The sequence below is a fragment of the Rattus norvegicus genome, chromosome 14 (genome assembly GCF_036323735.1).
Source record: "Rattus norvegicus strain BN/NHsdMcwi chromosome 14, GRCr8, whole genome shotgun sequence".
NCBI classification, from domain to species: Eukaryota; Metazoa; Chordata; class Mammalia; order Rodentia; family Muridae; genus Rattus; species Rattus norvegicus.
Window position 1 is genome coordinate 180,219 of NC_086032.1, and position 24,039 is coordinate 204,257.

The 24,039-nt window shown below is 38.1% G+C and overlaps 1 protein-coding gene across 2 annotated transcripts in view; it reads right to left on the reverse strand.

Moving 5' to 3' along the window:
• Window positions 1–22,430, reverse strand: part of Vom2r66 (vomeronasal 2 receptor, 66) — a 42,217-nt gene extending 19,787 nt beyond the window's left edge. Inside the window, exons 1-4 of one of the 2 annotated variants that reach the window (XM_039092604.2) lie at window positions 19,335–22,430; window positions 16,572–16,812; window positions 5,790–6,602; window positions 1,277–1,504 (exon numbers count right to left, since the gene is read on the reverse strand). In XM_039092604.2, coding sequence (XP_038948532.1) covers window positions 1,277–1,504; window positions 5,790–6,602; window positions 16,572–16,812; window positions 19,335–19,531 — 1,479 coding nt within the window. In that variant the 5' untranslated portion in view covers window positions 19,532–22,430. Of the gene's footprint in view, window positions 1–1,276; window positions 1,505–5,789; window positions 6,603–16,520; window positions 16,813–19,334 lie in introns of both variants that reach the window. The other variant, XM_039092605.2, reaches the window with a different exon arrangement.
• Between the last annotated feature and the right edge of the window lie 1,609 nt (window positions 22,431–24,039).

The following is a 24,039-nucleotide window of genomic DNA, read 5'->3' on the forward strand; positions in this document are numbered from 1 at the left end:
AGATTAAAACAGAGACTGAAGGAACACCCATTCAGAGCCTGCCCCACATGTGGCCCATACATATACAGCCACCCAATTAGACAAGATGGATGAAGCAAACAAGTGCAGACCGACAGGAGCCGGATGTAGATCTCTCCTGAGAGACACAGCCAGAATACAGCAAATACAGAGGCGAATTCCAGCAGCAAACCACTGAAATGAGAATAGGACCCCCGTTGAAGGAATCAGAGAAAGAACTGGAAGAGCTTGAAGGGTCTTGAGACCCCATATGTACAACAATGCCAACCAACCAGAGCTTTCAGGGACTAAGCCACTACCTAAAGACTATACATGGACTGACCCTGGACTCTGACCTCATAGGTAGCAATGAATATCCTAGTAAGAACACCAGTGGAAGGGGAAGCCCTGGGTCCTGCTAAGACTGAAACCCCAGTGAACTAGACTGTTGGGGGGAGGGCGGCAATGGGGGGAGGGTTGGGAGGGGAACACCCATCTGGAAGGGGAGGGGGGAGGAGGATATTTGCCCGGAAACCGGGAAAGGGAATAACACTCGAAATGTATATAAGATATACTCAAGTTAATAAAAAAAATTCAAGTATAACTGAAATTTTTTTATTTGTCTGGTTGCTGTTATTGCTGTATTTGATGTGTTTTAATAGCCATTTCTTTGCCTGTTGTTCTAGTGCTGTCTATAGGTTCCTTTGAAATTTTGTCCTTCTTACTTAAAAGTATGAAGAGGTTCTTCAAGTTTTTTTAAAACTTGAAGATGTTTCTTTGAATATGAATTTCTGTAACTGTGTAAATTAGTGAACTTGGTAAATGTCTTCCTGTGATATGGAAAAACATTTTTGGGTTAATGACAAGTGTTAGCAATTATGAATCTTATGGTTTCATTACTGTAACATTAGTCTCACTCTTATCAATTTGTGTTCCAGATGTTTAAGGTAATGGAGGAGATAATTGTATAACAACAAAAATTATATGAAGAGAATATTATTTAAATTTAAGAAAAGAGTATCAAACTGTGGTGAAGAAATTTTTATAGTCCTTAAATTTCAGAAAATTTTTCTGATAAGAAAAAGGTATATTTTATGCATGTAGAAAATTTTCAAAGAATTAGTAAATATATGTCAAAAATGAATAAAGAAACAAAATACAGGAACCTAGAAATTGGTTCCTGATGTGACAAAATATTTCATTTCAATATGTTATAGTGTATCCACATGAAAGTGTTTACTACTCTGTATTATAAATCGATAATTTAATACACACCTACCTTTCTACTTCCTGTAGCCAATTCAGTCATGTCTACATATAAGTGTAACTGTTGACCCTGTGGAAAATATGGGCTGAATTGTCCTATCTTCACCTTAATCCCAAGGCGTTGTGAGAAATTCCACATGTGAAAAATGTCATAGTCTTCATGCACTATTTCTCTCTGTTTCATAATCACTCTGTTCCCAAGAGGATTAGTGAAGTGGGTCTTTCTCAGAAATGAGTTTAGCTAAAAGACAAGCATTTCAGTATAATGTATATACCGTTCCTTAAAGTCATAAAATATATTCTAATTTCATAACAAAGGCAATATCATTCAAAAATGAAAAAGAAAATAACAACAAAGGTATTGGATAAATGAAATTATCATAATATTCCAAGAAATTCATTTCTCTCAGAGAAGACTACCAAACAAAAACAGACATAAATACAGAAACAAAACAGGTTGGTAACACACACATAAACACACACACACACACACACACATATTTACACACAGAGAGACGCAGGTCTTTTCTGAGGCACATATAAAGTACACCTGTAAACTTATTTCCATAGAAATATACATATATGTTGACACAATGTGTAAAAATCCAGGCACAAAGAGACATACATATGCACTCAACTAAAAACATAGATATGAAATCACAGAAAATACATACACTGACACCCCCCACATGTACATGCACATATCTACACACACTGACACGCACACAGAACAGCTTGACAGCAACATACAAGGAGAGGCATAAATATATGTTCCAGCCCAAAATGGTACTGACTCACAAAGAATTTTTTACTCACTCATAATAACAAAAAGGCAGGCAAAGCCCAAGATAACCACAAAGAAATAGGCAGACACGTAACAGTAAAGCAGATACAAATATGTGTAAGCACATTCAAAACATTACAAAATACATTCAGTGGCACACAAAGACACATTCTCTGGCAAAAACACAAAAAACCACACACATAAAAAGCCACACTTATAGAAAGGAATTAATACATAGAAAAATAGTTATTCACTTCCATAGTCATACAGAGAGATAAACATGTATGTACAAAGCAAAACATATAAACACAGATACACAGGAAGAATAAAAATATAATTATACACGGTAACAAAGATGCACTCAAACATATGAACAAATTTTATAGATGGAACTGAATATTAACACTTCCATTAAATTACTTTCAGAATACCAAGTAAGTTACCCAGAACCAACACTGGGGCAGAATCCCTGGAGGACCCTAATGAAAACCATTCCTTAAAAATATTTCCATATAATTGATGACTATAAATAAAAACTCATCTCATCATGGAGAAAATTTATGAGGACAATCTGTTTATATCAAATATTGGAAGGGGTATGCTGATGGAAATTCGAGTGCTCTGTATGAAACCAAAATTTTCAATTGATAAACTGTGCCCCTTTTTTTTTTTTCATTCACATTTATAACAGTCACGAGATTTCCCTTTTCTTTAGAAAAAAGTTTCAGAAACCAATCTATATTGGAAAATATTTCCTATTTCAATATGTGTGGGCATCTGAGAGATTCTAAATGTCTAGGCAATGGAAGATATCAAACATCGTCCATTAGAAGAAACTCTACAGATCCTTCCAGTCTCCATCTGCACCCAGAGCTAAGGCTCTCCCACAGCCTCCAGAACAAATCCTGCCCAGAGAGAGTGGATATCCCAGGAGTGATCTCACTCCTCAATCCACAGGTGAGTCCCCACTTTAGCTCCAATAACTGTTCAAAGAGGGACCTTCCAGGAGCATCAAGACACATGAACATCCCTGCCATCTGGGACAGGACCTTGCTGGCCTGCATATGTGCCCAGAGATAAGGCTGTCCCACTGCCCTCTGAACCCAAATTCAGCCCAGAGAGAGCTGGTCTCCCAGGAGTGCTTTCACTCCTAAGAACACAGGCTCACAGACCCACAGGAGGGACAATCCTCAGTCAGAGACAGCAAGATCAACTAACATCAGAGATTACTAGAAGGTAAGAGGTCAGTGCAAGGAATGAAGCAACAGAAATCAAAGCTACTTGGTATCATCAGGACCCAGTTCTCCCACAGAGCAAGTCCTGGATACCCCAACATAAGGGAAAAATAAGATTCTTATTTAAAATCACATATTATGACGATGATAGAGGACTTTAAGAAGAACATAAAGAACTCCCTTAAAGAAATACAGGAGAATACAGGTAGAAGCCCTTAAAGGGAATACACATCCAACAGGTGAAGGAATTAAACAAAACCTTACAGGATCTAAAAATGGAAATAGAAACAATAAAGAAATCACGAAGACAATCCTGAAGAAAGAAAACCTAGGAAAGAGATCAGGAATCTTAGATGGAAGCATCAACCACAGAATACAAGAGATAAAAGAGAGAATCTCAGGGACAGAAGATACCATAGAAAACATTGGCACAGTAGTCAAAGACAATGCAAAATACAAACAGCTCCTAATGTAGAAATCCAAGTAATCCAGGACAAAATGAGAAGATCAAATCTAAGAATAATAGGTATAGAAGAAAGTAAAGACTCCCAACTTAAAGGACCAGTAAATATATTCGACAAAATTTATAGAAGAAAACTTCCCTAACCTGAAGAAGAGATGCACATTAACATACAAGACACCTACAGAACTCCAAAGAGATTGGACTGGAAAAGAAATTTCTACCATCACATAATAGTTAAAACACCAAATGCAAAAAACAAATAAAGATTACTGAAAGTAGTAAGAGAAAATGGTCAAGTAACATATAAAAGCAGACCTGTCAGAATTACACCAGACTTCTCAACAGTGAGAAAAAAGAAAGAAGATCCTGGGCAGATGTCAGACAGACCCTAAGAAAACACAAATGCCAGCCCAGGCTACTATATCCAGCTATATTCTCAACGTAGATGGAGAAACCAAGATATTCCATGACAAAACCAAATTTACACAAGATCTTTCCACGAATCCAGCCCTACAAAGGAAAATAGATGAAAAACTCCAACAAAAGGGAGGAAATTACATATTAGAAAAAGCTAGGAAGTAATCTTGTTTCAAAAAAACCCAAAAAAAGATAGCAGCCACAGAAACATAGTTACATCAAATAACAAAAATAACACAAAGCAACAGCCAGTATTCCTTAATATCTCTTAACATCATTGGACTTAATTCCCCAGCAAAAAGACCTAAACTAAGAGAATGGATATATAAAAAAGACCCAGCATTTTGATGCATACAGGAACCATACCTCAGTGAGAATTGAATATGTAAAGACAGACATTACCTCAGAATACTAGGCTGGGAAATTTTTTCCAAGCAAATGTTCCCATGGAACAAGCTGAAGTAACCATTCTAATATTGAACAAAATCGACTTTCAAGCAAAAGTTATCAGAAAAATTAAGGAAGGACATTTCATAGTCATCAACGGAAAGATCTACCAAGATGAACTCTCTATCTGAACATCTATGTTCTAAATGCAAATGAACCCACATTCATTACTAAAATTACTAAAGCCGAAAGCATACATTGTACCACACACAATAATAGTGGGAGACTTCAACTCCCCACTCTCATTAATGGAAATATCATGGAAACAGAGATACAATGAAACTATCACAAATTATGAACCAAATGGATTTAACAGATATTTATAGAACACTTGATCCAAAAACAGAAGAATATACATTCTTCTCAGAACCAGATGGTCCTTTCTAAAATTGACCATATAATTGGTCACAAAACAAGTACAAGAAGATTGAAATAATATGCATCCTATTGGATCACCACGGGCTAAGGCTGGTGTTCAAAAATAACAACAATGAAAAAAAGCTCACATAAACATGGAAGCTGTACAATGCCATACTCAAGAATAACTTGGTTAAGGAAGGGATAAAGTAATTAAAGACTCTTAAGAATTCAATGAAAATAAAGCACAACATACCCAAACTTATGTGACACCATAAAAGCAGTACTAGGAGGAATACTCATAGCTCTGAATACTTCCAAGAAGAAACCAGAGAGTGCATATCCTAGCAGATTGACAGCACACATTAAAGATCTAGAATAAAAAGGAGCATAAACACCCAAGAGGAAAAGATGGCAGGAAATAATCAAATACATGGCTGAAATCAAACAAGTAGAAACAAGGAGAACTATATAAAAAGTCAACAAGACAAGGAATCTGTTCTTTGAGAAAATCAGCAAGATAGATAAACCCTTAGCCAGACAGAGGGCACAGAAGCAGTATCCAAATTAAAATCAGAAATGAAAAGAAAGACATAACAGAAACTGAAGAAATACAAAAAATCATCAGATCCTACTACAAAAGCCTATACTCAGCAAAACTAGAAAATCTGAATGAGATAGACAATGTAAGGCAATGCCAGGATTTTGATGTGAGAGTGGGTGGGTAGTAGTAAGAGCATCCTAATAGAAGCAGGGGAAAGATGTTCAAGGTCAGGGGAAATGTAAATATATAAAATATCCAATAAAAATAAAGAAAGTCTACCTTCAAGCAGTGAGTATTTTCTCCTTTCCCATTGTTTTTTGCTTGATTTTCAACTTCTTGCAGATTCTTCTCATGGAGTGCATAGGCAATGGCATACACAGCATTGTATATGTTGTGACTATAATCACTAAAGGACATGTCAAAGTTCTGTTCCATTAGCCATTCCAGTGAGACATTGGATAAATAGTTTCTCAGTACTTTACAGTTAGATGCTGAGGCTTCATAGTTAAAATACTTCCACTCTGGTATTCTGAGATATAAATCTGTGCTTCTGAGATGGTACCGTGTCTGTACAAAATTTTTAAAGCCAGGAATCTCACCATAGTGGTGTAGAAATGTAAGGGTTCCATAGAATGTGCTATGAGTTAAGTCTCTCTGGCTGGTAGGGAAATCAAATTGTTTTGTGGTGACCCATATTCTCTGTTTAACTGGAGATGACCACATTGTGAAGCTTAATTCAATAATACTGTTTGTTTCCCCATAAATGATAATAACATTTGTGGATGACATCACAAAATTGTAGTACATTTCAGTTTTATGATAGTATGAAACATCACTGATTGATACCATGTTCACAAAGGCAAAGCAAATGTCCTTGGTTTGGCTCTCTTTTTTCAACTCTGAGAGAAATTGATTGCCTTGATCATCATCTGAGATAAATAGTCCAACCCAGTTCCACTTGAAGTAAAGTATGAAGGAGACCATTGCCAATGCTAGTGATGAGTCCTTTGGGCCCATCTGATAGAGATATGGATATTGTTCATTATCACTGAAGATGGAGTAGAAAGGTCCATAGGAAAGCTGAAGGAACTGTAACACACAGAGCATGAGGAAAAGTGCATTAAAAAATTTGTAATCAACTTTGCCTGCAAATATTTGATTACCTATGACTTTTCCTCTCACCTCTGATTCAAATGACCAAATATGGAAGCCTGGTACATGGATATCTAATGGGAACAGCAGGAATAGCTGTTTGACAAAGATGAAATAAAATGTATTCGCATGTTATAATGACTTACGTTCTGTCTTTCAGTTTTAGTCTCAATATCTTTGTTTTCAATGTTTTTAGGGATTTTAATATACTTACAACTTGTGGATATTTGACTAATAATATTTTTTAAAAAAGACATTCATGACCTAATCCAGAAATACTTGTATGATTTAACAGGAAAGTCATATACATAATACTGCTTTAGCATTCAGAAATACACACACACACACACATGTGCATATATATATTCACATATATATCTTGAACTACTTGAAGCTATTCTTTGTATACTAGAGGTTATGACTCATGTAAAGATTTCAGAGATCAACTTTTTAGGACAGGGCTCCAAAATACTCTGAGAATATATACCTCTGTGCTTCCCCAGGAAACGGTTAATCAGAAAAAAAATAAATTTAAAATTATAAGCAAATTTTGGCAGTGTAAAAATGTTAGCACTATGGTTTCTAGCTGGGGCCCAAACCTCACTGATTCCGGCCCACAGCTCCCTGCTCTCAAACCCCGAGGGAGAGAAAGCCCAGATAGGTGGGCACTCCTGGGACTGCAGGGCAGGAGAGACCGCCAGTACTGCCCAGCCTTGCCCACATCCCTGGCCCAAGAGGAAACTGAATAGGGCCTCTGGGAACAGGAAGATAGGAGCACTTAACGCTGCAGACAACACTGCCTGGATCTGAAGGGATCTGGTCAAACAGCTCCCTGCACCCAAATACCGTGGGAGGGAAAGCTAGACATTCAAAGGGGCAGACACGCTTGGCATGTCAGAGGAGAGTACTCTCTGCCCACATTTCTGACTCCAGAGGAAAACGCCTAGCACCATCCGGGCCCCTTGTGCACAGGGTCCTGAGTGAAGGCGGGGCAGGCCCTTCTAGTTGCTGCCCACCCAGAGAGTTGAAACCTGGCTCTGAGGAGTGACTCCAGGCCCAAGACCAGAGGTAAGACCAAATTTTCTGCTCTAAGTGACCTGCCTGCTGAACTTAGGACACACGCCCACATGAACACCTGAAGACCAGTAGACAGGAAGGACTACACGCCTGAAAGCAGAACACTCTGTTCACATAACTGGCTGTAAGAGAGCAGGAAAACAGGTCTACAGCACTCCTGAAACACAGGACTATAGTATGGTCTAACCACTGTCAGAAATAGCAGAACAAGGTAATACAAGAGACAAAGTGATGGCAAGAGCCAAGCAAAGGAACCCAAGCAACAGAAACCAAGACTACATGACATCATCGGAGCCCAATCTTCCCACCAAAGGAAACACTGAATATCCAAACACACCAGAAGAGCAAGATCTAGATTTAAAATCACATTGATTGTGGAGGACTTTAACAAAGACATAAAGAACTCCCTTAGAGAAATACAGGAAAACACAAATAAACAAGCAGAAGCCTATAGAGAGAAAATGCAAAAATCCCTGAAAAAATTACAGGAAAACACAATCAAACAGGTGAAGGAATTAAAAATAGAAATAGAAGCAATAAAGAAAGCACAAAGGGAGACAACCCTGGATATAGAAAACCAAAGGAAGAGACAAGGAGCCGTAGAGATTAGCATTACCAATAGAATGCAAGAGATAGAATAGAGAATCTCAGGAGCAGAAGATTCCATAGAAATCATCGACACAATGGTCAAAGATAATGTAAAACGGAAAAAGGTACTGACTCAAAATATATAGGAAATCTAGGACATAATGAGAAGATCAAACCTAAGGATAATAGGTATAGAAGAGAGTGAAGACTCCCAACTCAAAGGACCAGTAAATATCTTCAACAAAATCATAGAAGAAAACTTTCCTAACCTAAAGAAAGAGAAGCCCATAAACATACAAAAAGCCAACGAACTCCAAATAGATTGGGACAGAAAAGAAACTCCTCCCGTCACATAATAGTCAAAACACCAAATGCACACACACAAAAAGAAAGGATAGTAAAAGCATTAAGGGAAAAAGTTCAAGTAACATAAAAAGACAGACCTATCAGAATTACACCAGACTTCTCACCAGAGACTATGAAAGCCAGAAGATCCTGGACAGATGTCATACAGACCCTGAGAGAACACAAATGCCAGCCCAGATTACTCCAATTACTCCAATCCAGCAAAACTCTCAATTAACATAGATGGAGAAACCAAGATATTCCACGACAAAACCAAATTTACACAATATCTTTCTACAAATCCAGCCCTACAAAAGATGATAAATGGTAAAGCCCAACACAAAGAGACAAGCTACACCCTAGAAAAAGCAAGAAACTAATCATCTGGCAACAAAACAAAGAGAAGAAAAGCACACAAACATAATCTCACATCCAAATATGAATATAACAGGAAGCAAAGATCACTATTCCTTAATATCTCTCAACATCAATGGACTCAATTCCCCATTAAAAGACACAGATTGACAAACTGGATATGCAATGAGGACCCAACATTTTGCTGCCTACAGGAAACACACCTCAGAGACAAAGACAGATACTACCTCAGAGTCAAAGGCTGAAAAACAACTTTCCAAACAAATGGTTTGAAGAAGCAAGCTAGAGTAGCCATTCTTTTTTTTTTTTTTTTTTTTTTTTGGTTCTTTTTTTTTTTTCGGAGCTGGGGACCGAACCCAGGGCCTTGCGCTTCCTAGGTAAGCGCTCTACCACTGAGCTAAATCCCCAGCCCCTAGAGTAGCCATTCTAACATCGAATAAAATTGATTTTCAACCAAAAGTCATCAAAAAAGATAAGGAAGGACACTTCATATTCATCAAAGGAAAAATCCACCAAGATAAATTCTCAATCCTAAATATCTATGCTCCAAATACAAGGGCACCTATATACATAAAAGAAACCTTACTAAAGATCAAAGCACACATTGCACCTCACACAATAATAGTAGGAGATTTCAACACCCCACTCTCATTAATGGACAGATCATGGAAACAGAAATTAAACAGAGACACAGACAGACTAACAGAAATCATGAACCAAATGGATTTAACAGATATTTATAGATTATTCTATCCTAAAAGAAAAGGATATACCTTCTTCTCACCACCTCATGGTACTTTCTCCAAAATTGTCCATATAATCGGTCATAAAACGGCTTCAAATGATAAAGAAAAATAGAAATAATCCCATGTGTCCTATTAGACCATCATGGGCTAAAGCTGGTCTTCAATAACAATAAGGAAAGAATACACACATATACATGGAAATTGAACAATGCTTTACCTAAGGATAACCTGGTCAAGGATCAAAAAAGAAAGAAATTAAAGACTTCTTAGAATTTAATGAAAATGAAGGTACAACATACCCAAACTTATGGGACACAATGAAAGCTGTGCTAAGAGGAAAACTCATAGTTCTGAGTGACTGCAGAAAGAAACAGGAGCGAGCATATATGAGGAGCTAGACAGCACACCTAAAACTCTAGAACAAAAAGATGCGAACACACCCAGGAGGAGAAGAAGGCAGGAAATAATCAAACTCAGAGCTGAAATCAGCCGAATATAAACAAAAAGGACCATAGAAAGAATCAACAGAACCAAAAGTTGGTTCTTTGAGAAAATCAACAAGATAGATAAACCCTTAGCCAGACTAACGAGAGGACACAGAGAGTGTGTCCAAATTAACAAAATCAGAAATGAAAAGGGAGACATAACTACAGAAACAGGAAATTAAAAAAAATCATCGGATCCTACTACAAAAGCCTATATTCAACAAAACTTGAAAATCTGTAGGAAATGGACAATTTCCTAGACAGATACCAGGTACCAAAGTTAAATCAGGAACAGATAAACCATTTAAACAACCCCATAACTCCTAAATAGAAGTAGTCATTAAAAGTCTCCCAACCAAAAAGTGCCCAGGTTCAGACAAGTTCAGTACAGAATTCTATCAGGCCTTCATAGAAGACCTCATACCCTTACTATCCAAACTATTCCACGAAATTGAAACAGATGGAGCGCTATCAAATTCCTTCTATGAAGCCCCAATTACTCTTATACCTAAACCACACAAAGACACAACAAAAAAGAACCTCAGACCAATTTCCCTTATGAATATTGACGCTAAAATACTCAATAAAATTCTGGCAAACCGAATCCAAGAGCACATCAAAACAATCATCCACCATGATCAAGTAGGCTTCATCCCAGGCATGCAGGGATGGTTTAATATACAGAAAACCATCAACGTGATCCATTATATAAACAAACTGAAAGAACAAAACCACATGATCATTTCATTAGACGCTGAGAAAGCATTTGACAAAATTCAACACCCCTTCATGATAAAAGTCCTGGAAAGAATAGGAATTCAAGGCCCATACCTAAACATAGTAAAAGCCATATACAGCAAACCAGTTGCTAACATTAAACTAAATGGAGAGAAACTTGAAGCAATCCCACTAAAATCAGGGAATAGACAAGGCTGCCCACTCTCTCCCTACTTATTCAATATAGTTCTCGAAGTCCTAACCAGAGCAATCAGACAACAAAAGGAGATCAAAGGGATACAGACTAAAAAATAAGAAGTCAAAATATCACTATTTGCAGATGATATGATAGTATATTTAAGTGATCCCAAAAGTTCCACCAGAGAACTACTAAAGCTGATAAACACCTTCAGCAAAGTGACTGGGTATAAAATTCACTCAAATAAATCAGTAGTCTTCCTCTACACAAAAGAGAAACAAACTGAGAAAGAATTTAGGGAAATGACACCCAACATAACAGTCCCAAATAATATAAAATACTTCGATGTGGCTTTAACCAAGCAAGTGAAAAATCTGTATGATAAGAACATCAAGCCTCTGAAGAAAGAAATTAAAGAAGATCTCAGAGGATGGAAAGATCTCACATGCTCATGGATTGCCAGGATTAATATAGTAAAAATGGCCACTTTATCAAAAGCGATCTACAGATTCAATGCAATCCCCATCAAAATTCCAACCCAACTCTTCATAGAGTTAGACAGAATATTTTGCAAATTCATCCGGAATAAAAAAAAACCTGGGATAGCTAAAACTATCCTCAAGTATAAAAGGACTTCCAGGGGAATCACTATTCCTGAACTTAAGTAGTATTTCAGAGCAATAGTAATAAAAACTGTATGGTATTGGTACAGAGACAGACAGATAGACAAGTGGAATAGAATTGAGGACCCAGAAATGAACCCACACACCTATGGGCACTTGATTTTTGACAAAAGAGCCAAAACCATCCAATGGAAAAAAGATAGCATTTTCAGCAAATGGTGCTGGTTCAACTGGAGGTCAACATGTAGAAGAATGCAGATCGATCCATGCTTATCACCCTGTACAAAGCTTAAGTCCAAATGGATCAAGGACCTCCACATCAAACCAGATACACTCAAACTAATAGAAGAAAAAGTGAAGAAGCATCTGGCACACATGGGCACTGGAGAAAATTTCCTGAACAAAACACCAATGGCTTATGCTCTAAGATCAAGAATCTACAAATCGGATCTCATAAAACTGCGAAGATAATGTAAGGCAAAGGAGACTGTTGTTAGGATGAAACGGCAACCAACAGATTGGGAAAAGATCTTTACCAATCCTATAACTGATAGAAGTCTCATATCCAAAATATACAAAGCACTCAAGAAGTTAGAATGAAGGGAGACAAATAACCCTATTAAAAATGAGGTTCAGAGCTAAACAAAGAATTCACAGCGGACGAGTGCTGAATGGCTGAGAGGCACCTAAAGAAATGTTCAACATCTTTAGTCATAAGGGCAATGCAAATCAAAACAACCCTGAGATTTCACCTCACACCATTGAGAATGGCTAAGATCAAAAACTCAGGTGACAGCAGATGCTGGCGAGGATGCGGAGAAAGAGGAACACTCCTCCATTGTTGGTGGGATTGCAGACTGGTACAACCACTCTGGAAATCAGTCTGGAGGTTCCTCAGAAAATTGGACATTGAACTTCCTGAGGACCCAGCTATATCTCTCTTGGGCACATACCCAAAAGATGCCCCAACATATAAAAAATACACAGGCTCCACTATGTTCATAGCAGCCTCATTTATAATATCCAGGAGCTGGAAAGAACCTAGATGCCCTTCAACAGAGGAATGGATACAGAAAATGTGGTACATCTATACAATGGAATACTACTCTGCTATCGAAAGCAATGACTTTATGAAATTCATTGGAAATGGATGACACTGGAAAATATCATCCTGAATGAGGTAACCCAATCACAGAAAAACACACATATTATGCATTCATTGATACTTGGATATTAGCCCAAATATTCGAATTACCTTAAATGCACAGAACACATGAAACTCAAGAAGGATGTAGAAAATGTGATTTTTCTTTAAAAAGGGGAACAAGAATACCCTTGAGAGGGAATAGGGGGCAAAGTTTAGAACAGAGGCAGAAGGAACACCCATTCAGAGCCTGCCCCACTTGTGGCCCATATATATACAGCCATCAAACTAGATAAGATGGATGAAGCAAAGAAGTGCAGGCCGACAGGAACAGGATGTAGATCTCTCCTGAGAGACACAGGCAGAATACAGCAAATACATAGGCAAATGCCATCAGCAAATCACTGAATTGAGAATGAGACCCCCTGTTGAAGGAATCAGAGAAAGAACTGAAAGAGCTTGAAGGTGCTTGAGACCCCATATGAACAACAATGCCAAACAACCAGAGCTTCCAGGGACTAAGCCACTACCTAAAGACTCTACATGGACTGACCCTGGGCTCCAACTGCATAGGTAGCAATGAATAGCCTAGTAAGAGCACCAGTGGAAGGGGAAGCCCTTGGTCCTGCCAAGACTGAACCCCCAGTGAACGTGATTTTGGGGGGGCCGTAAAGAGGGGAGGATGGAGAGGGGGAAACCCATATAGTAGGGGAGGGGGAGCGTTTAGGGGGACGTTGGCCTGGGAACCGGAAAGGGAATCACAATTGAAATGTAAGGAAGAACTACCCAATTTAATAAAGATGGAGGAAAAAAAAGTTAGCACTAGATTAGATTAAAAAATTCATAGTAGTAAATACCTAGGCAATTATTGTGCAAAATATATAGGACTCATAAATTGTACCTCTTGAAGAAAATATACAGAAATAAAGTTAGATAGTGTGGAAGTTTCTCTTCCATACAAAGTTTCTTATAATGGTGGAAAGATAATCATATTGAAAAATATGAAAGAAGAAGTAATCAGAACCTCGTAATCCCTCTTTCTTAGGAAAGTGCACGTGTGAAGATCCCATCTTGTATTTTAGGTCAAGGAAACCAAAGAAAATCATGATTAGACATATGTGTAAGTTCCACAAAAATATGACATAATCATTACATTATTAAAGAAAACGACTTGTAACAACTATAGCAGTATGTTGCTAAAATTTTTGCCGCAGGATCTAATGGCAATTGGCACACTGACTCTATCGTTGGTAGTAAAATGGCTAACTCCACAGACTGGATTGGAGGTTTTCATCCTATCTAATGCCACTGAAATATCACAAGCTGCCAGGCTAAGAATGGTCTGCCATAACTTTGCAAAAAATACTCCAGAGAATTAAAATTGGGCTATAGAGAAAAATGTTTTCAAAATATAATTCTGTTCCATCAGTTTATCACTGATGACTAAACACCTCCATGATTGTAAATGATAGCTTTTATTTCACAGTTTACCAATGATAATCAAAATTTATAACCAAGATTAAGATAAAACATATCTGAGGACAAAAATAATATTTCTATGATGTGGAACAATGTGAATTAGCCTCTGCTTACTGAGATTTGTATAAAGAAACACTCTGATTGTCAGTTACTCAAGGCTTCAAGATTCTCTCTACCACCATGCCAGACTCAATTCTTCATAACCTCCTCTATTCCTCCTTTCTGGAAACTTCTGGTGATGGCTCCTAGAAGAAGGCCTATCATATCTCTGATTAGTAAGTGCCCTGGAACTACATAGATTGACAGAAGCATAAGTCCAATCTCATTCATTAACTTTCTTTATATCTATCAAAGTCCCCCAGAGAGACATGGTGTTAAGAATTCCTGGACTAAGTGGATCAAGGACTTCCACATCAAACCAGACACACTCAAACTAATAGAAGAAAAACTAGGGAAGCATCTGGAACACATGGGTACTGGAAAAAATTTCCTGAACAAAACACCAATGGCTTATGCTCTAAGATCAAGAATCGACAAATGGGATCTCATAAAACTGCAAAGCTTCTGTAAGGCAAAGGACACTGTGGTTAGGACAAAACGGCAACCAACAGATTGGGAAAAGATCTTTACCAATCCTACAACAGATAGAGGCCTTATATCCAAAATATACAAAGAACTCAAGAAGTTAGACCGCAGGGAAACAAATAACCCTATTAAAAAATGGGGTTCAGAGCTAAACAAAGAATTCACAGCTGAGGAATGCCGAATGGCTAAGAAACACCTAAAGAAATGTTCAACATCTTTAGTCATAAGGGAAATGCAAATCAAAACAACCCTGAGATTTCACCTCACACCAGTGAGAATGGCTAAGATCAAAAACTCAGGTGACAGCAGATGCTGGCGAGGATGTGGAGAAAGAGGAACACTCCTCCATTGTTGGTGGGATTGCAGACTGGTACAACCATTCTGGAAATCAGTCTGGAGGTTCCTCAGAAAATTGGACATTGAACTACCTGAGGATCCAGCTATACCTCTCTTGGGCATATACCCAAAAGATGCCTCAACATATAAAAGAGACACGTGCTCCACTATGTTCATTGCAGCCTTATTTATAATAGCCAGAAAATGGAAAGAACCCAGATGCCCTTCAACAGAGGAATGGATACAGAAAATGTGGTACATCTACACAATGGAATATTACTCAGCTCTCAAAAACAACGAGTTTATGAAATTCGTAGGCAAATGGTTGGAACTGGAAAATATCATCCTGAGTGAGCTAACCCAATCACAGAAAGACATACATGGTATGCACTCATTGATAAGTGGCTATTAGCCCAAATGCTTGAATTACCCTAGATCCCTAGAACAAACGAAACTCAAGACGGATGATCAAAATGTGAATGCTTCACTCCTTCTTTAAATGAGGAAAAAGAATACCCTTGGCAGGGAAGGGAGAGGCAAAGATTAAAACAGAGACTGAAGGAACACCCATTCAGAGCCTGCCCCACATGTGGCCCATACATATAGAGCCACCCAATTAGACAAGATGGATGAAGCAAAGAAGTGCAGCCCGACAGGAGCCGGATGTAGATTGCTCCTGAGAGACACAGCCAGAATACAGCAAATACAGAGGCGAATTCCAGCAGCAAACCACTGAACTGAGAATAGGACCCCCGTTGAAGGAATCAGAGAAAGAACTGGAAGAGCTTGAAGGGGCTCGAGACCCCATATGTACAACAATGCCAAGCAACCAGAGCTTCCAGGGACTAAGCCACTACCTAAAGACTCTACATGGACTGACCCTGGACTCTGACCCCATAGGTAGCAATGAATATCCTAGTAAGAGCACCAGTGGAAGGGGAAGCCCTGGGTTCCTGCTAAGACTGAACCCCCAGTGAACTAGTCTATGGGGGGAGGGCGGCAATGGGGGGAGGGTTGGGAGGGGAACACCCATAAGGAAGGGGAGGGGGGAGGGGGATGTTTGCCCGGAAACCGGGAAAGGGAATAACACTTGAAATGTATATAAGAAATACTCAAGTTAATAAAAAAAAAAAAGAATTCCTGGACTATAACAACTCACATGTGGAGAAAAGTAGACATACACGAATATCCAGAGATATAAAGATGGGCTCCAGTGTGGTCCTGTAAGCAGAACCAAACACATAATCTCTTCATTACAGAAATAATTAGGGAAAGGCTGATGATTATTTGGGTAAAATAAATCGGGTGGAATTGTTGGTGTTTGTCCATCACAATGGCCCAAATTGTATTTTATAATCAGAGACATATTTGGTAAAAGATCAGGATTACTGTTGATTTCATCCACTGCAAAGGCCAATGCCAAAGCAAATGTGTGGTTTGTAGTTGTTTTTCTGTAAAAGAGTACAGTGTTTATTATGGACAGATGTCTATACATAATCATTTGTACTCAATAGAAGCACTATTCTATAATGAAAATTTCTGCTTCTGACATCATTTGATGGAACCAAATGACTTTTGTTGTGAGGTTGGATTGACATGAGAACCTGGAAAATACCAAACACTTTAAAAATTCATGACTATGTCTCCCATAAATAAGGTATGGTGTTGCTCTCATCCACAGAGAGCATTTCTATGTCTGTTTTTGAGTGCTTGATCAGAAGGTAAAGAGAAAACCACATATATTGACAAAGCAGTAATTTTAATCATGTCTTCCATTTGAAATTATTGAGCAATATAAAAATGCATGGGAGTCATTGAGTTCATGATTTTTTGGGGAAGTTAACATAATCATTAAGGAAGTGTAAACATGATTTATCAGTGCATAGTCGTCTTTTTGAAGCAACATTTGGTTCCTGTACTAACAATCACTTATATTTAGTGGCCAATATTCTTAACATTTCCCCTCATATCTATTCTCATCTTGTTAATTTTTTCTTTCAATCTTTTGCTGGAGGAAAATCTTTTTTAAAGATTTATTTTTAAATAAATTCAAATATTCAATATTCATTTGGTAAATGATACATGTCTATACATATATTTGTATTATTTGAGCACGATTCATTTAGGTTATAAGAGGGCAATATATCCAAATTGATGTTGCTTCAAATGTGCAGGTATATACTTGTGCTAGGTACTCAGTGCACAGATTAAAGGCTTGTCCCACCACCAAAATACTATTCACCTACTTTCTATTTACAAAAGAATGTGATATATTCACTCTCAGTACTTCTTATCATTATAAATTAGTTTCTAGGAAACATCTTTGATCCTTTACAGTTACACAAAAATAATACTAGCATCCCACTGGGAACTAGGAAAATAAGGAAACTGCAGTGATATTTGTGTGTGCCAGTATTATATGCTTATAAAAGACATTTTTTGGTGTACACAGTCTAGAATATGCTCATTTTTGTAATAAAAGTGGGTCACATAACAGTGGGACTAGAATAATACCATATTGTATTTATGTTTATATAAAGAATATTATCTCCTGTCTCATTCTTGCCATTTTACAAAATCTGATCAATAAACACTAACATACTCATATAGTTAATTATTAAATTGAGGTAAATACAATCAGGTTTTAATCAAACATTGTACCCCTATGATATTTACATTCTATACTCTATAAAGTAGGACATATTATACTATTCTTTATTACCACACACAAAAATCTCAAAACTTTTACTAATACACAAAAGAAATTTGAGATTAAGTGTTGTACAATGCTCAAACTACTTTCTACAGATAAACTTTAGGAAACATCAGTTACTTAGCCTGTCTAGAAGTAAAAGGGCTGTTTCAAAACACCTACCAGCAATCCCCAAAATTCATATTGCTATCATATTGGCAACATTTGCATCTATATTTACTAAAATTATGGAAAAAGGTCCACAAGATATAAATATGACAAAATGGTCAGAGTTTAATCAACTTAGACATTAAAAGGGAAAACATGTTTCTTAAATACTGACAAAAATAATAGACAACCCCTGTACCATTGTTCTTCAATATTCTGACTATTCTACATAACAACTCTCACCCATGCCAGTGACAAGGTACATAGACAGTCACTACTGTTATTGATAGTCTCACCAATCAAAGAATGTAAACATATCATTTGATTACATATGTTTAAACAATGTTTTTCTCTAAAGAGAAAGTGCCTAACTGAACTTTGTAAAACATAAAAGCCAGTGATTGTACATGAACAGTGTAAAGCATGAAGCCACAGGTATTTTGGATTTCATCTTTTAAAACACTTGGATGTCTTGCCCTCTAATTCCCTAAATATTCCTTGCTCATATGCATACAAAAATATCTATCTAGGCATTCATAGGAAGTATGAATTTCTCAGTGTAAAGATATTCTTATTGCAAACTTGAAGTTTAGAAGGCAAGAAGTGACTGCATGCAATGATTTTGAGAGAGTAAGTTTGTGTGTATATAAGTTCTTGACTACTATGTGTACCAGAAGTGTTACTGGAACCAGCATATGGTTTTGGTTCAGCACACTGATAGCAGGACTGTCAGCAAAGTTTATGACCATTTATTTGCATGTACTTGGGATAAAACACAACGAAATATTATGGGATCGAATGCAATAAGTCATCACTGTCTAGAGTGCAATATAAATTGTATAAGGAGGGCTTTATGTGAAGGATCAGTGTATATACTCCTTTATTTCTCAGCTTCCAGGCTTTGTGTAAGAATCCACCTGGAAGAAAAACAGTCTTCACTGGATTAATTAAAAGGAGAAAATAGGGTTGAATTTGTAAAAGAATCAATGTTGTTTCTTGGTGTTCAGACTTAGCAACAGGACAGAAGACTCAAGGAATTGCCTAATCTTCGCCCTCAGAGCACTTAACAAATACTCAAGTTGTCATTTACACGGAAAATACAAATGCACTTACAGGACATTCAGAGTCTGGTTGAAATAATCTTTGTCCATAGGCTTCTGAACTGTTCCGAGGATGAAGGAACAAGTCATCCCAAGGGCTTCATCCTTGACTTCATTCAAATTTATTCTCCAAAAGCATCTGGGATCCTTGAAATTTGCCAGGAGAAATGGAATGTTAAGAAGGAAGAATACTACCATCAGAAGGAACATGTTTTTCCTTCCTTAAACCCTGACAGAGTGGATTGTGAAGTGCCATGCACATCAAATTTGTACCAACTTTTATTTCACTGGGCAAAGGAGAGGTTTGTTGCTTAATCATGATTCATTGTTTTTTTATTTTTGATTTTTTATTTTTCAGATTGCTCCTGAGCTCTGGAGGAAACAAACATTTTTTCCCCTGGAGCCCTGCCACAGGTGTCCACAGCACATGTAATAAAAACAGGTAGGTAAATACTTTGGAGGATAATTTATTCTCAGGTGCCATGATATCCTCATGTTTAGGAGCACCTGGAAAAAAGCCCTTGTGTTCAAATTTGGTTCTTGGAAATTTTTAACAACATGATTATGTGAGCACAATTTGAAATGATGTTACTGGATTTTATTAGACGTTTCACAGTGAGACATCCAGTAATACAACAATTGGAGCTACTAGGGAAACACAAGACATTGTATTACAAAGTTCAAGGCAGAGAAAGGAAGTCTCATGTATATACTCATTGAGATCCACAGATCATGCACAGTATGAACTATGTCACAGCAGTGATATGAACAGATTATCTAAACAAAGCCTGTGCTTCCATTGTCTTGAGAATCAAGAAACAGACTAAATCAGAAACATATTTAATCCATTTCTATCCAAAATTATACAGTTCTTCACAGATCCACACTTAATTTCTATGACAAAGATTGAGTTTTAAAGGTTCAACAAGATCCAGACACAGTGCCATGCTGTGTGCTTTCTTTCTTTTTTTCTCTCTTTTTATTGGTTATTTTATTTATTTACATCTCACATTTTATGATTCTTCCCAGTTGCTTCCATCACAAACAAAACAATTGGTTCCTTCATGTGTACTCTTTGGTTGGCTGTTTAGTCCATAGGAGCTCTGGGGGGGGGTCTGGTTGGTTGATATCATTGTCCCTCCATCCTCTCCATACCTCTATGAGGGTATACCCCATCCACCCACCCACTCCTGCTCAGCACCCTATCATCCCCCTACCCTGGGTCATCAAGCCTCTACAATACCAAGCAGCACCCCTTCCCGTGATGCTAGATAAGAAAGACCTCTGCTACATATCCAGATGGAACTGTGAGTCCCTGTGTGTGCTCTCTGGTTGGTGGTTCAGTTGCTGGAACTCTACTTTTCAAACAATCAATAACAATGTGAAAGGTGTCTTAATATTTGAATTCCAAATGATCATCTTCCTCCCTGATCCTCAGATATTTCAATTTAATAATATGGCTGACCCAAATATTCTACATTATCTTTGTTTTTCTCATTTTACACTACAGTACTGGGGGTGAGGAAGTGTTGTTTAGAAATATCTTCTTAGTATCTTAGAATTAAATAGTGACTGTGAAGCATCACTGTGTTCTAATGTGTAAACTTTGATTAAAAAAATCTTTCTACCCATCTATTTTTGCTAGCATTCTAGAATCAACACTGACCATTGGAGAGTTTCTTGAGGATTATACACTCATGAACCTCTTTCAGTGAATTTGGACTATAAGAAAGCAGAGCATATGTAGGCAACTCATTGGTTTGGATTATGATATGCCCCATTATGTGTTTTAATGACACATATAATTTTAGTGTTTTGCACTGGATATTGCTGAACACTTCAAAGTCAGTGTTTTTCATATACATGATTTCTGGTTGTTAAAGGCTGTCCTAGAGTGCTGAGACCTGTATCTATACAAATGTGAATAAAGAATTCTTTCATGGGGTTGGGGATTTAGCTCAGTGGTAGGGCACTTGCCTAGGAGGCTCAAGGCCCTGGGTTCGGTCCCCAGCTCCGAAAAAAAGAACCAAAAAAAAAAAAAAGAATTCTTTCATAAGAATATAAAGTTGTCTTTCAAGAGTGAGGGACCACCCACCCATGTCAAAAATTTTAGCCCAGAATTGCTCCTGTCTAAAGGAAATACAGGAACAAAGAATGGAGGAGAGAGGGAAGGAAAGGCCATCCAGAAACTGCCCCTCCTGGGAATTCCTGTCATAGGCAGTTACTATTGCTTTTTCCCTAGAAGTACTTGCTGACAAGAGCCTAATATAGCTGTCCCTTGAGAGGCTGTGTCAGTGCTTGACCAATACATATGTGAATGTTTGCAGCCAACCATCAGACAGAACACAGGGACCCCAATGGAGGAGTTAGGGGAAGGAGGAAGGAGCTGAAGGGGTTTGCAACTCCATAGGAAGAACAATGATATCAACCAACCAGACAGCCCAGAGCTCCCACAGACTAAACAGCCAACCAGAGTGCACATGGAGGGACCAATTGCTTTGTCTGCATATGTAGTGAAAGATAACCTTATCTACAACCAGTGGGAGGGGAGGATCTTGATCTTGTGAAGGCTCAATGCCCCAGTATAGGAGAATGCTAGGGCTGTGAGGCAGTAGTGAGTAGGTGGATGGGGGCATACCATCATTGAAGCAGTAGGGAGGGGGAATGGTATAGGGGTTTGTCGAGTGGAAACCTGGGAGAGGGATAACATTGGAACTTATATAAATCAAATAACCAAAAAAAAGTGCGAATGAAATTTCCAGTAGTACAGATTTATCCATGGTTTTGTCATTAATAATTATTATTTCTTTTAATTTGGATTTCATTATGGCACACTGACACAAATGTAGCAAGTACATTGCTGGTTTCAGCACCTACATCACCATTATCTGTTGCCGACCTTGCTAGTATCTCATTTCTCATTTCAATAAACCTTCTTTTCCCTTCATGACTTTCTGTGTGCATGCTCAATTTCCAAATTACAAATCTATTTTCATCTATATTTTTTCTACCAGCATCAAAATATGTCAATTTTTTCCACCAAGACCATTTTTTTTTATTAACTTGAGTATTTCTTATTCACATTTCGAGTGTTACTCACTTTCCCGGTTTCCGGGCCAACATCCCCCAACCCCTCCCCCTCCCCTTCTTTATGGGTGTTCCCCTCCCATCCTCCCCCCCATTGCCGCCCTCCCCCCAACAATCACGTTCACTGGGGGTTCAGTCTTAGCAGGACCCAGGGCTTCCCCTTACACTGGTGATCTTATTAGTATATTCAGTGCTACCTATGAGGTCAGAGTCCAGGGTCAGTCCATGTATAGTCTTTGGGTAGTGGCTTAGTCCCTGGAAACTCTGGTTAGTTGGCATTGTTGTTCATATGGGATCTCGAGCCCCTTCAAGCTCTTCCAGTTCTTTCTCTGATTCCTTCAATGGAGGTCCTGTTCTCAGTTCAGTGGTTTGCTGCTGGTATTTGCCTATGTGTTTGCTGTATTGTGGCTGTGTCTCTCAGGAGAGATCTACATCCAGTTCCTGTCAGCCTGCACTTCTTTGGTTCGTCCATATTATCTAGTTTGGTGGCTGTATATGTATGGGCCACATGTGGGGCAGGCTCTGAATAGGTGTTCCTTCTGCCTCTGTTCTAAACTTTGCCTCCCTATTCCCTGCCAAGGGTATTCTTGTTCCCCTTTTAAAGAAGGAGTGAAGCATTCACATTTTGGTCATCCCTCTTGAATTTCATGTGTTCTGTGCATCTAGGGCAATTCAAGCATTTAGGCTAATAGCCACTTATCAATGCATGCATAGCATGTGTGTTTTTCTGTGATTGGGTTATCTCACTCAGGATGATATTTTCCAGTTCCATCCATTTGCCTATGAATTTCATAAAGTCATTGTTTTTGATAGCTGAGTAATATTCCATTGTGTAGATGTACCACATTTTCTGTATCCATTCCCCTGTTGAAGGGCATCTGGGTTCTTTCCAGCTTCTGACTATTATAAATAAGGAAGATATGAACATAGTGGAGCACGTGTCTTTGTTATATGTTGGGGCATCTTTTGGGTATATGCCCAGGAGAGGTATAGCTAGGTCCTCAGATAGCTGAATGTCCAATTTTCTGAAGAACCTCCAGACTGATTTCCAGAATGGTTGTACCAGTCTGCAATCCCACCAACAATGGAGGAGTGTTCCTCTTTCTCCACATCCTCGCCAGCATTTGCTGTCACCTGATTTTTTGATCTTAGCCATTCTCACTGGTGTGAGATGAAATCTCAGGGTTGTTTTGATTTCCATTTCCCTTATGACTAAAGATGTTGAACATTTCTTTAGGTGTTTCTTAGCCATTCGGCATTCCTCAGTTGTGAATTCTTTGTTTAGCTCTGAACTCCATTTTTTAATAGGGTTATTTGTCTCCCTGTGGTCTAATTTCTTGATTTCTTTGTATATTTTGGATATAAGCCCTCTGTCTGCTGTAGGATTGGTAAAGATCTTTTCCCAATCTGTTGGTTGTCGTTTTGTCCTAACCACAGTGTCCTTTGCCTTACAGAAGCTTTGCAGTTTTATGAGATCCCATTTGTCCATTCTTGATCTTAGAGCATAAGCCATTGGTGTTTTGTTCAGGAAATTTTTTCCAGTGCCCATGTGTTCGAGATGCTTCCCCACTTTTTCTTCTGTTAGTTTGAGTGTATCTGGTTTGATGTGGAGGTTCTTAAGCCACTTGAAT